Source organism: Anomaloglossus baeobatrachus, chromosome 6 (assembly GCF_048569485.1).
Source record: "Anomaloglossus baeobatrachus isolate aAnoBae1 chromosome 6, aAnoBae1.hap1, whole genome shotgun sequence".
NCBI classification, from domain to species: domain Eukaryota; kingdom Metazoa; phylum Chordata; class Amphibia; order Anura; family Aromobatidae; genus Anomaloglossus; species Anomaloglossus baeobatrachus.
Window position 1 is genome coordinate 571,295,776 of NC_134358.1, and position 14,289 is coordinate 571,310,064.

Below are 14,289 nucleotides of genomic sequence, written 5' to 3' on the forward strand. Positions count from 1 at the left end.
TGGAAGGCTTATGGAACTACTGTTAGCCTTCCACGGCCTGGACAGCCTTTGAACGTTTCCTCCTGTGCCGAGGCCAGGCTTGTCCGAAGAGTCAAGGCTAACCCAAGGACAACAAGAAAAAAGCTCCGGGAAGATCTCATGGCAGTGGGGACATTGGTTTCAGTCAATACCATAAGTAACGTACTCCACCGCAATGGTCTCCGTTCCAGACTATCCCGTAAGGTACCTTTACTTTCAAAGCGTCATGTCAAGGCTCGTCTACAGTTTGCTCATGATCACTTGGAGGACTCTGAGACAGACTGGTTCAAGGTTCTCTGGTCTGATGAGACCAAGATCGAGATCTTTGGTGCCAACCACACACGTGACGTTTGGAGACTGGATGGCACTGCATACAACCCCAAGAATACCATCCCTACAGTCAAGCATGGTGGTGGCAGCATCATGCTGTGGGGCTGTTTCTCAGCCAAGGGGCCTGGCCATCTGGTCCGCATCCATGGGAAGATGGATAGCACGGCCTACCTGGAGATTTTGGCCAAGAACCTCCGCTCCTCCATCAAGGATCTTAAAATGGGTCGTCATTTCATCTTCCAACAAGACAACGACCCAAAGTACACAGCCAAGAAAACAAAGGCCTGGTTCAAGAGGGAAAAAATCAAGGTGTTGCAGTGGCCTAGTCAGTCTCCTGACCTTAACCCAATTGAAAACTTGTGGAAGGAGCTCAAGATTAAAGTCCACATGAGACACCCAAAGAACCTAGATAACTTGGAGAAGATCTGCATGGAGGAGTGGGCCAAGATAACTCCAGAGACCTGTGCCGGCCTGATCAGGTCTTATAAAAGACGATTATTAGCTGTAATTGCAAACAAGGGTTATTCCACAAAATATTAAACCTAGGGGTTGAATAATAATTGACCCACACTTTTATGTTGAAAATTTATTAAAAATTAACTGAGCAACATAACTTGTTGGTTTGTAAGATTTATGCATCTGTTAATAAATCCTGCTCTTGTTTGAAGTTTGCAGGCTCTAACTTGTTTGCATCTTATCAAACCTGCTCAATCTGCAGGGGGTTGAATACTACTTGTAGGCACTGTATATATACACAGTATATACTGTATATATGTTTTTTCAAGAGTAGTGGCGGACTGTGGAAAGTTTGCGGGGTGGAGGCAAAGCGGGGGTGGAGCCTGGGCGGAGTCTCAGGGGGGCCCCATAATTTTGCCAGTATAGGGCCCTAAAATTCCTAGTGGCGGCCCTGGTCATAGGTAGCAAAAATGTAACATATTTTAATATGCAATAGCCCTTTAAAATTCCTGTTAACTCGAGGAGAACCAGATACTTAGACTGTCCCCAGCTGCACAGGCCACAAGACAGAAACTCGCACACACAGTGTTGTAGATAGCTATAGTTTTGTATTGAGTATATACATGTGCATGTACTCATGCATAAGGTCAGCAAGACTAACAGTGGTGCATCACGCATACAATCGAACTGTTAAAATGGTTTTGGTTCTTTTCCACAGATCTAGAGCTGATCTCCAAGTGAAAAATGTCCTACATTCTGAAGATGAAAATGGATTTTATCATGCTTAACGTCATTTATGTAGATGAGTTGTTTTAAAAAAAAACAAAAAAAAAACTTCATCCATATACTGATGATCAGTGGCTTCTCCTTTGAGTGAATTCTCTCATGTTGCAAATGTTTACATGATAATTACTTCTCCATTGAGTGAACTCTGATGTTTCATAAGACTCGATTTCTGGCAAAAGCATTTCCCACGTTCTGAACATGAAAATGGCTTCTCTCCTTTGTGATAACTTTGGTGTGAAATAAGAGATGGCTTATTAGTAAAACATTTCCCACATTCAGGACATGAATATGGCTTCTCCCCTGTGTGAATTCTCTCATGTATAACAAGATTTGATTTTTGTGAAAAACATTTCTCACATTCAGAACATGAATATGGCTTCTCTCCTGTGTGAATTCTCTCATGTCTAACAAGCTTTGATTTATCAGCAAAACATTTCTCACATGCAGGACATGAATATGGCTTCTCTCCTGTGTGAATTCTCTCATGTTTAACAAGGTGTGATTTATGAGTAAAACATTTCCCACATTCTGAACATGAGTATCTTTTTTCGCCTATGTGAATTTTTTCATGTGCTACAAGACCTGATTTCTGATTAAAACATCTCTCACATTCTGAACATGAATATGGCTTCTCTCCTGTGTGAATTCTCTCATGATTAACAAGATTTGATTTATGAGTAAAACCTTTCCCACACTCTGCACATGAATATGGCTTCTCTCCTGTGTGAATTCTCTCATGTGCAACAAGACTTGATGTTTCTGAAAAACATTTACCACATTCTAAACATAAAAATGGCTTCTCTCCTGTGTGAATTCTCTCATGTGCAACAAGACTTGATGTTTCTGAAAAACATTTACCACATTCTAAACATAAAAATGGCTTCTCTCCTGTGTGAATTCTCCCATGTGCAACAAGGCTTTGTTTCGTAGCAAAACATTTCCCACATTCTGAACATGAATATGGCTTCTCTCCTGTGTGAATTCTCTCATGTGCAACAAAACTTGATTTCGCTGAAAAACATTTACCACATTCTAAACATGAAAAAGGCTTCTCTCCTGTGTGAATTCTCTCATGTGCAACAAGACTTGATTTCACTGAAAAACATTTACCACATTCTAAACATGAAAAAGGCTTTTCTCCTGTGTGAATTCTCTCATGTGCAACAAGACTTGATTTCCCTGAAAAACATTTACCACATTCTATACATGAATAGATTTTTTCATCTGCATGAATTTTTTCATGGGTAACAAGATTTGCTATCTGATTAAAACATCTATCGCATTCTGAACATGAATATGGCTTCTCTCCTGTGTGAATTCTCTCATGTCTAACAAGCTGAGATTGATCATTAAAACATTTCTCACATTCAGAACATGAATATGGCTTCTCTCCTGTGTGAGTTCTCTCATGGTTAACAAGGTTTGATTTGTTAGCAAAACATTTCTCACATTCAGAACATGAATATGGCTTCTCTCCTGTGTGAATTCTCTCATGTCTAACAAGGCTTGATTTCTCTGAAAAACATTTCTCACATTCAGAACATGAATATGGCTTCTCTCCTGTGTGAATTCTCTCATGTCCAACAAGCTTTGATTTATTAGTAAAACATTTATCACATTCTGAACATGAGTATTTCTTCTGTGTTGTCGGTACTCTCTGCTGTTCCACATTTCTGTTATTTTTATTTTGCTTCTGTAATGAATTAGGAGATAGTATTTCAGTAAAAGGCTCAGACGGTAGCTTATTGCTGGATCGGTTGGTTGATATATCCGAGATGTTGGCAAGCTCTTTATATGTATAATGTGTGATATTACAATCTGCTATAAAATAGGACGTTATGAGCTTTTCTTTGACACTCCTGGTATCGTTACCTGCCAAGAACAAAATTGGTGTTATTGCTTTTGAAAAATATTATTTTATAAATGATTTTTATCAAATATAAATTTTTAAAAAATATTTGAAATACAGTGATGAGTAAATGTATTAGTTGCTATTCCCAGAATAGGGCGGTGTCACAAACCACCGGGGGGGTCACTCAGAAATCCCCCGCGCTGGCTACCAGTACGTCACAATCGGGGGGTAACAAGTGGGGGTCACCCCTCCTTTATACCTCCCGACCGACAGACAGAGCACGTGACGCGCTCTCTAGCGCCCCTCTTATAGTCAGGCCAATTATGGAATTGCCCGACAATAAGCAAGGAGGCCGCTATACTACTTATGCCGATTATTGAAGGGTCCCCGGTGAGAGTAAGGTATATATTCCCCCGACCTCCGCGGGCGGAATATATAAAATCTCCCCGAATCTCACTGGCCTCCCCACAATAATCCTTGGCACAATTCGCTGCCACCAACCGATTTACGGTAACTATTAGCCGAACACACAGACGTGGGATTCAAGATCGAGATAACAGAACAGCCCAAGATTAATTATATAATTTAATCAGCCTAAAGCACACTAGAAACTACAATATATACAATAGGGAATCTACAGAATATACATATGTCAGAGTACAGTTACAATCAAAGCATGGGTTACAAACAGGCATACACAGTTCCAGCAGTTACCTTGTTGCGTCTGGCCACAGGGGGGCGCTGTACCCAGGTTTCTAGGATCCTTCCCACAGATGTTTCCTACACGTGCCCCCAGCGAAAAGAACACTGGAAAATGGCCGAAGTAGGGTTATCAACCTGGGCAAATCCAGGTCCCCTCCTACCTTAGTGACCTCAGAGGGAGCACTGCTCCACCCCTGGCTTGAGTTATGGACAATCCACAACATGGAATATGGGCCATAACTTTGCCTGGGAGCGTCGTAGGCGGACGCCAATGCTCTCATTGTGACAGTTATGAATTTAGCTACAGAACGAGGGGACTCATGACCTGTCTGCCAGTTCCCCATTGGCTGATATCACGCCTGGGGCATTTCCCAATGTCCTGCTCCCATAAAAAGGGTGTGCCGGCATCGTCCGCATGCGGAGACACCATTTTTATGGTTGCCATATTTATCGGAAATATGGCTTGCGAGATATGAACCATTTTTTACTGGAGTCGTTCTGTCTGGCTATTTCCATAGCCTTGCTAACTAGCTAGCAGCCCCCACTACAGGGTCACGGCAGGGAGTCATCCTGTGTCCATTGTCCCCAAGCCACCTAATTTCCATATCACAGGACATGGCCATGGAGGTGTAAGTGGAACACTGAGAACAAGAAGGGAGGGGGCACTGCCAGGGAGTGATGAGGGATTATGACTGGAGTCATAATTCATCTTCATATCCCGGGATTTGCCTCACACCTCCCCCCTTTTGAGGGCGCTAGGGGGCAGCACACTCCGGTGTTCCCCCGTGCGCCCGTCCGCGACCTCTCCTTGTCGGGACAGCCCGTCTGCGTTACCGTGGTCACGGCCCCTTTTGTGGCGAATGGTGAAGTTGTATTGCTGGAGCGCAAGGCTCCATCGCAACAATCGCCCATTCGTCCCAGAGACGGTGTGCAACCAGCTGAGGGGATTGTGGTCCGTCTCCACGATGAAGTGGCGCCCGTATAGATAGGGTTGCAGACGCTGCAGGGCCCACACTATGGCCAGGCACTCCTTCTCCATCGTGGAATAGGCAACTTCCCTTGGTAACAGCTTCCTGCTCAGGTACAAGACTGGGTGCTCTTGGCTCGCAGAGTCCACCTGGCTGAGCACCGCACCGAGGCCGAAGTCACTGGCGTCGGTCTGTACTACAAACGGCCGCGTGAAGTCGGCTGCCTGTAGCACGGGCGGGCTGGACAGGGCGTCCTTTAGGGCCCGGAAGGCTGTCTCGCAGTCCATTGTCCAATCGACTGCAGAGGGCAGCTTCTTCTTGGTGAGGTCCGTCAAGGGCTTTGCCAGGCTACTATAGCATGGAACAAACCTCCTATAGTACCCAGCGGTCCCCAAGAAGGACATCACCTGCTTCTTGGTCCTGGGGGTGGGCCAGGATGCGATGGCTTCCACTTTCTCAGGCTCGGGCTTCAGTGTTCTCCCACCTACCCGGTGACCGAGGTACTGGACCTCGCTCATGGCCAGCTGACACTTTCCCGGCTTGATGGTCAAACCTGCCCGGTGGATCCGCCTGAGCACCTGTGCTAGATGCTCTAGGTGGTCCTCCCAGGTGGGACTGAAGACGGCAATGTCATCCAGGTACGCGGCCGCGTACCCTTCAAGTCCCTTGAGCAGGGTGTTGACCATCCGCTGGAAAGTGGCAGGGGCATTCCTCATCCCGAATGGCATCACCGTGGACTCGTACAGTCCAAATGGGGTAATAAAGGCAGAGCGTTCCCTGGCCTTGCGAGTCAGGGGGATCTGCCAATATCCCCGGCTCAGATCCATGATGGTCAGGTACTGAGCCCCGGCCAACTGATCGAGCAGGTCATCGATGCGTGGCATTGGGTACGCATCGGCGACCGTGACCGCATTGAGCCCCCTGTAGTCCACGCAGAACCGAGTGGTTCGGTCCTTCTTAGGGACGAGGACTACAGGCGAGGCCCAAGCGCTGTTGGATGCCTGGATCACCCCCAGCTTCAGCATCTCGTCAATCTCCTGGCGCATGTGTTGCTGCACCTCCAGGGAGACCCGATATGCTGAACGCCGGATCGGGGGATGATCCCCAGTGTCCACGTGATGGACAGCCAAGTCAGTCCTTCCGGGCTGGTTGGTAAACAACCCCCGGAAGGGGAGGAGGGTGGCCCACAGCTGGGACCGTTGGTCTTCCAAGAGCTGGTGGCCAACCTCCACATCCTCAATGGATCCGCCTGCCCTAACCTGGGCTAGCATATCCAAGAGGGTTTCCGCTTCTCCCTCCTCGGGCAGGTTGCACACGGGGAGCGCACATGCCTCCCGCTCATGATGTGCCTTCATCATGTTCACATGGAAGGGCTTCCGCCTTCCACGGGCAGGGTCCAGGGTGACCAGGTACGTTACAGGGTTGAGCTGCTGGTACACGAGGTATGGGCCTTCCCAGGCTGCCTGAAGCTTGTCCTGTGGTACGGGGACCAGTACCCACACCTTTTGACCCACTTGGTAGGTCCTCTCACAAGCGTTCTGGTCGTACCAACGCTTCTGATCGGCCTGGGCTTGAGCCATATTGTCGTGTACCAGTTGCGTCAAGGCCTGCATTTTGTCCCGGAAGCGCATGACATACTCGATAACCGACACTCCAGGGGTGGCCAAATCCCCTTCCCAAGCCTCTTTCACCAGAGCCAGGGGGCCCCGCACACGTCGCCCGTACAGGAGCTCAAACGGTGAGAATCCTGTTGAGGCCTGTGGAACCTCCCGGTAAGCAAATAACAGGTGTGGGAGATACCGCTCCCAGTCACGCCCATGGGAGTCGACCAACATCTTAAGCATCTGCTTTAAGGTGCCATTGAACCGCTCGCACAGGCCATTAGTCTGTGGATGGTACGGGCTGGCCACCAGATGTCGCACCTGGACTTGCTTACAGAGGGCCTCCATCAGCTGGGACATGAATTGGGTCCCCCGGTCAGTGAGCATTTCCTGGGGAAAACCCACTCGGGAGAAAATCTCCAGCAATGCGGTGGCCACCTTGTCAGCCCGAATGGACGACAAGGCCACTGCTTCTGGGTACCGGGTGGCATAGTCCACTACCGTCAGTAGGAAGCGTTTCCCGGAGCTGCTGGGGATGGCCAGCGGGCCGACCAGATCCACAGCCACCCTCCTGAAAGGCTCATCGATGATTGGCAGAGATACTAGTGGGGCTTTGGGGCGTGGCCCCGCCTTCCCCACTCTCTGACAGGTTTCACACGAACGGCAGTAGGCAGCCACATCGGCCCCCATTTTTGGCCAGTAGAAATGCTGGTTTAACCTGGCCTTGGTCTTAGCGATCCCTAGGTGTCCGGCCATCGGAATCTCATGTGCGATCCGCAACAACTCCGTCCGGAACGGATAGGGTACCACCAATTGTCGGTCCCTGGGCCACGCCTCCGGTGAACCCTGCTGGACCGTGGCCCGGTACAGCCGTCCTTGGTCCCAGACCACTCGCTCCGGGTCCGAGTCCGAGGGAGGCTGTGCCGCCTGCTCCTTAAGAGCTTTCAGGCTGTCGTCAGCTTCTAACGCTGCCTGAAACCCCTGACTAGATGTGGCCAGAATCGACGAGACTGTCACATCTTCAGTCAGTACCCCGGGACCTGTGTCCTGGCCTCCACCTGACTCGGCTGCCACTTGGTCAGAAGGGGAAGAGCTATCGGACCTCCGGGAGGCCCCTTGGCTTCCAGCACTCCCACTGCGGGTGACAGCGGCCACAGCCGCTGCGACCGTGGGTCGTGCCTGCTCCTCCTCCGTTCCTGACCAAGTCGCCGGTTCAGGCAGACCTACCTGGCTTCCTGACACCCCGGTTGTGGGGGAACCATGCACCGAGATCTTACCTGGGAGCACTTCCGCTCCTGGACCGGCCCCAATCTCACCTGCCTGTTCCCCTCCTGCAGCAACAGAACCCCGCTGTGAAATCTCTGGGGACCCCACATTTGCTGTGGTAGCCCCCACCCCACACACTGGTCCTCCCCCTGCAGCACCCTGCTCTCTGCTTATCCCTGCAGAGGGCAACAGATCCCAGCTCACAGGCTGGTTACTTGTAGAGGCATTGTCACACCTTTCTCTGACCCCCTCCCCTCCTGTCACAGCTGCAGCTGCGTGTGTGTCTATGGTGTCTATGCAAGCAGAAATATCAGAGTTCACTCCCTCCTCCCTTACATCATTCATAGATAACACATTAACATTGTCAGGAGTCATGTCAGTACTGGCTGAAGGTTCAGCCCTTGGGGGGGGCCCAAACTGGGAGGTTATCTGCCCCAAATCTGTCCCAAGTAGCACGTTTGCAGGGATCCGATCAGTTACCCCCACCTCCCTCACCCCCCGCCCTGCGCCCCAGTCCACATAAATGTCAGCAACAGGCAGCGCCGGGTCAGTGCCTCCAATCCCGGAGACAGCGAGGGTTTTTCCAGGGATCAAGTCTTGGGGGGACACCATCTCAGGCCGCACCAGAGTCACCTCCGAGGCGCTGTCTCGCAGTCCTATGGTCACAGACCGGCCGACGGTGACAGGTTGGAAGCTGTCCAGGGACCTACCACCACCCCCACCCACACAATACACCTTGGGCGGCCCTTGGGACGGGGACGGAGCCGGGGCCTTGGGACGCTGAGGGCACATGGCCTTGAAGTGTCCAGGTAGGTTGCACTGGTGGCACCGTCTTGGCTCTGCCACGGGCCTGGAGAGGGGAGTTGAGGGGGACACCCCCTGCAGTCTAGGGGCAGGTGGGGCAGTCGCAGAGTTCATCTTACCCCCTCTCCAGGTGCTGCTGGTGGCTGCTCTCCTGGCTTCAGGAGCCCGATTGTTGGTGTAGTCATCGGCCAGGGCAGCTGTAGCCGTGGACCCCTTTGGCTTCTGGTCTCGGATGAACTGGCGGAGATCCTCAGGGCAGTTCCACAAGAGTTGCTCCGTGATGACCAAGTCCAGGATCTCTGGTCCGGTGGAAAGCTGCAGGCCTTGGGTCCAGTGGTCGGCAGCTCGGGCAAGTGCCCGCCGGTGGTCAGCCCAGGAGTCCTTTGGTCCCTTCTGCAGGGTCCGGAACTTCTTGCGGTAGGACTCCGGAGTGAGGTTGTACTGTTGGATCAGGGCCCGCTTGATGGTGTCGTAGCCCTGATCTGCCTCAGCAGGCAAGTCCCCAAGGATTTCCAGGGCCTTACCCCTTAAACGGGGGGTCAGGTATTTGGCCCACTGGTCCTTGTCCAGATGGTGCTGCAAGCAAGTCCGTTCAAAAGCAGTCAAGAAAGAGTCCAAGTCTCCATCCTTCTCCAGCACTGGGAAGTCCTCAACACGGACCTTTGGAAGTTTGGTGTCTTGAAGGTCACGTGTGGCTGATGAGGGCCGGAGCTGAGCTAGCTGCAGCTGGTAGTCACGCTCTGCCTGGCGCTCTTCACGCGCTGCCTGCCGCTCCGCAGCCTCAGCCTCACGCGCTGCTTGCCGCTCTGCCCTGCGCTCTGCCAGGAGTCCCTTGTAGCCCTCCTGGTCTCCAGCCTGGAGAAGGGCCATAGCCATTTGAAGAAGGCTATCCGAGCCTCCCAGGCTCGGTGGAATGGCACGTGGTGATCTGCGGCCCGCTGCGGAGCCTGGTGATTCACTGTCCATTGCAGAGCGGAGGGCTGGCATCTGGCTCGTTGAGGACCCTTGGGTGAGCTGCTCCTCATCTTGTCCATAATTGCCAGCTTGTGCGCTGTCCTCTGCAGAACGGTTTTCTGGCGTCGAGCTCCTGGAGGACTCGTGGGCAACCTCCTCATTACTGCCCACAGCACCGTCCTCCCTCTCTTCGGCTCCTGCTTTAGCATTGGCCAGTTGCATAGCTCTGCTCCTGGTGCCATCAGCCATTCTTGCAGACTTTTGGTCACTGACACAGAACTGACACCTGATGCCTCCACACACCTTACAGTATCTGCACTCTGACACTCTAGTGTTGAGCTAGTCTGAAGACCCCAGCAGCCACAGCTGCTGCAGGCAGTCTTTAGTGTCTGGGAGTATGGGTCTCACACTCACACACACTATTATCTCGATCCCACCGCTATGCCCCCAATATGTCACAAACCACCGGGGGGGTCACTCAGAAATCCCCCGCGCTGGCTACCAGTACGTCACAATCGGGGGGTAACAAGTGGGGGTCACCCCTCCTTTATACCTCCCGACCGACAGACAGAGCACGTGACGCGCTCTCTAGCGCCCCTCTTATAGTCAGGCCAATTATGGAATTGCCCGACAATAAGCAAGGAGGCCGCTATACTACTTATGCCGATTATTGAAGGGTCCCCGGTGAGAGTAAGGTATATATTCCCCCGACCTCCGCGGGCGGAATATATAAAATCTCCCCGAATCTCACTGGCCTCCCCACAATAATCCTTGGCACAATTCGCTGCCACCAACCGATTTACGGTAACTATTAGCCGAACACACAGACGTGGGATTCAAGATCGAGATAACAGAACAGCCCAAGATTAATTATATAATTTAATCAGCCTAAAGCACACTAGAAACTACAATATATACAATAGGGAATCTACAGAATATACATATGTCAGAGTACAGTTACAATCAAAGCATGGGTTACAAACAGGCATACACAGTTCCAGCAGTTACCTTGTTGCGTCTGGCCACAGGGGGGCGCTGTACCCAGGTTTCTAGGATCCTTCCCACAGATGTTTCCTACACGTGCCCCCAGCGAAAAGAACACTGGAAAATGGCCGAAGTAGGGTTATCAACCTGGGCAAATCCAGGTCCCCTCCTACCTTAGTGACCTCAGAGGGAGCACTGCTCCACCCCTGGCTTGAGTTATGGACAATCCACAACATGGAATATGGGCCATAACTTTGCCTGGGAGCGTCGTAGGCGGACGCCAATGCTCTCATTGTGACAGTTATGAATTTAGCTACAGAACGAGGGGACTCATGACCTGTCTGCCAGTTCCCCATTGGCTGATATCACGCCTGGGGCATTTCCCAATGTCCTGCTCCCATAAAAAGGGTGTGCCGGCATCGTCCGCATGCGGAGACACCATTTTTATGGTTGCCATATTTATCGGAAATATGGCTTGCGAGATATGAACCATTTTTTACTGGAGTCGTTCTGTCTGGCTATTTCCATAGCCTTGCTAACTAGCTAGCAGCCCCCACTACAGGGTCACGGCAGGGAGTCATCCTGTGTCCATTGTCCCCAAGCCACCTAATTTCCATATCACAGGACATGGCCATGGAGGTGTAAGTGGAACACTGAGAACAAGAAGGGAGGGGGCACTGCCAGGGAGTGATGAGGGATTATGACTGGAGTCATAATTCATCTTCATATCCCGGGATTTGCCTCACAGGCGGTATTCAGGGTATTCGTTATATAGCGAGTAATGGTGTATTTGCCTCGCTATATTCGGATGTTCCGCCCAGCATGTTAAGCAGCCACTAAACATGTTGTGCTTCTTAACCAATCACAGTAACGCCGTAGCCATCTTGGTTGTGGCTTTACTGTGATCGGCTGGCCACGCAGCATCATAGCGTCTATAAAACCCCTTCCACTGCCATTTTGTACACATGACATTGCCAGCATCTCTCCAAGCACTTCATACTCACTGATCACTGGCACGGCTGTCACACTGCTCCCGCTGTCTCTCATTCTTCTTCCCTACCCACTCATTAGGCTCACACATATTCACTGCTTCCCCAATCTGTGACTGGTTGCCGTCAGACGTGCCCCCACGCTGAGTGACAGTAAATTAAATAATATACAAAAACAAGTAGTCCCCCTTAATTTTGATACCCAGCCAAGATAAATCCTCAAGCTGAGGGCTGGTATTCTCAGGCTGGGGAGACCCACGTTATTTGGAGCCCCCCAGCCTAAAAATATCAGCAAGCAGCCGTCCAGAATTTCTGCAGCCATTATATGTGACATTCCCGGGACTTTACCGGGCTCATCACGATTGCTCTGATGCGGTGGTAACCAAGGTAATGAGGGATTAATAACAGCGCACAGCTGTCATCAAGTCCACAATTAGTGATGGGAAGGAGTCTTCTATGAGCCCCCCCCATCACTAATCCTATAAGTTAAAAGAAATTCACTTACACCAAGAAAAAGCTTTTATTTGGAATAAAATACAAAACCACCCTCTTTCACCACTTTATTAATCCCATAACACCCAGGTCCGACGTAACCCACGAGATCCCATGACAGTCTTGGCTCTGCTACATCCGAGTCTGGAGAGACCGAAAACATGTTTCATCTCTCCATTTTCCGTGAAACACTAACAAAAAGGACTCAGCTGGCAGCAGTGATGTCACTCAGTTCATCGGAGGTCATACCTGGTTTCCCACAGACCTCTGGTGACCTGAAGCACTCTGGCATAAAGTGCTGGGCCGTATCCCGCACCCCACCAGTACTTTAGTAGTGCTGGCATGGAGGTGCAGTCTGCTCCAAACTCCCTGGACAGCATTGTCAGTGTTAGTGTGGGCTGTGTCCAGCTCCCCACCAGCCCTCCAATACTGACAATGCCGTGTGGGGCAGCCCGCACCTCTATGCCAGCATTGTCACTGTGAAAGTACTGGTGGGAACGGGACACGGCCCCGCACTTTAACACTGAAAATGCCGTCCTGGGAGTGTGAGGCAGCCCACGGCTGTGATTGGTTGCAGTCAGACAGCTGTCACTAAGTGTAGGGGCCCGTCTGTCGGCAACCAATAACAGACGGGGGAAGCAGTGAATATGTATGTGCCTAATGAGCGGGTAGGGAAGAATAAGAGGCTGTGGGAGAAGTGTGACAGCCGTGCTGGTGATCGGTGAGTGTTAAGCGGTTGGAGAGAGAGACAGAGAGAGCGAATAAATGGCGTAATACTGTTACATCCTTATTACCAGAAACCATATGTGAGTTAGAAATGCACGCAGGCATTCTCCAGGATCCCGCCATTGAGTTTCATCACTTTCCCATCCATTTCATCCTTTTCCTCAGGCCCAGCAGAAAGTTACTCGCATTTCCCATTGACTTGCATTGTACTCACTATTCATAATGAATATACAAGTGTTTGTTAAAAGTATAGGGAATACGAATATTACAGTACTCGCCTATCTCTATTGAAATGTAAAAAACCCCATAGATTACAAGGTATTTATATTAACTACTGCTGTTGTTTCCATGAGGGGATGACTGGCCGATTGTACTAATGTTCGTTCCCGGTCACGGCCGAGTGTGAACCTTATTGAACATTATAAGTCAGTCATTGATTGCATATGTTATATTGTGGTACCCCGGTAGCCGTTCTGCTGCTGCTGAGTTACACAGTTGTCGTGCAGCAGTAGATCTGTTCCAGTGTGCCAGGATTACTGTGTGCCCTGTGAGTCAGGCAGTATGAATTGCACTGTGTTATGATGTCCGTACACTGAGGATTGGTAAATGTGCTGTGCTGCCATCTGCTGGTCATTGTATGCATATGAAAGTCAGGTGTTCATTCTCACAAGCTGCCATGGAAACGGCTGGGAGGAGCCTCCCACCTCAGAGCTGACACATGCAGTAAACTGAATCAGTCCAGTCTATTCAGGAGAGAGGGAGGAAGCTTCCAGAATCTCTATCACAGTCCATGCTGAGGGGACATCTTTTTCTTCATATAATCACCTGCACAAAGGAGTGACGTTTCATACAGCCGGGAGAGATAAAGCTGAACCTGGGCCCTCCTGTATACTGGTTTCCTATGCGCTTCCAGCCAAAACCAGCGTAACTTGACTTCTATGCCAGAAACTCTGTCTGCCTTCCCCTCCCTGCAATAGGGCACAATAGCGTCAAAGCCGTGAATAGCTCCATACCACCAGTGTGTTTCCACGAGAAGCCAACCCATGAAAGTCCCTCTATGAACAAAGCATTACTTGGACTGTGCATTTATTACCTCCTACAGCAAGTTAGGACAACTGTGCTCCAGCCACCAAGTGAGGAGAACTGTGCCCCAGCCGCCCTGACGGGACACCTGTGCTCCATCCACCAAGAGAGGACAACTGTGCCCCAGCCGCCAAGAGAGGACAACTGTGCCCCAGCCGCCAAGAGAGGACAACTGTGCCCCAGCCGCCAAGAGAGGACAACTGTGCCCCAGCCGCCCTGAGAGGAGAACTGTGCTCCAGCCGCCCTGAGAGCAAAACTGTGCTCCAGCCGCCCTGAGA

At 50.7% G+C, this 14,289-nt stretch overlaps 2 protein-coding genes across 8 annotated transcripts in view; both read right to left on the reverse strand.

Annotated features, from left to right (window-relative positions):
* The window catches only part of LOC142243709 (uncharacterized), a 329,550-nt gene that overhangs the window by 244,403 nt on the left and 70,858 nt on the right, over window positions 1-14,289 (reverse strand). The window lies entirely within an intron of this gene.
* Window positions 1,403-14,289, reverse strand: part of LOC142243697 (uncharacterized) — a 104,138-nt gene continuing 91,251 nt past the window's right edge. For all 7 annotated transcript variants that reach the window (XM_075315861.1, XM_075315863.1, XM_075315865.1 and 4 more), the window contains one exon: window positions 1,403-3,462. In XM_075315861.1, the coding sequence (XP_075171976.1) occupies window positions 1,703-3,462 (1,760 nt within the window). In that variant the 3' untranslated portion in view covers window positions 1,403-1,702. The remainder of the gene's footprint in view (window positions 3,463-14,289) is intronic.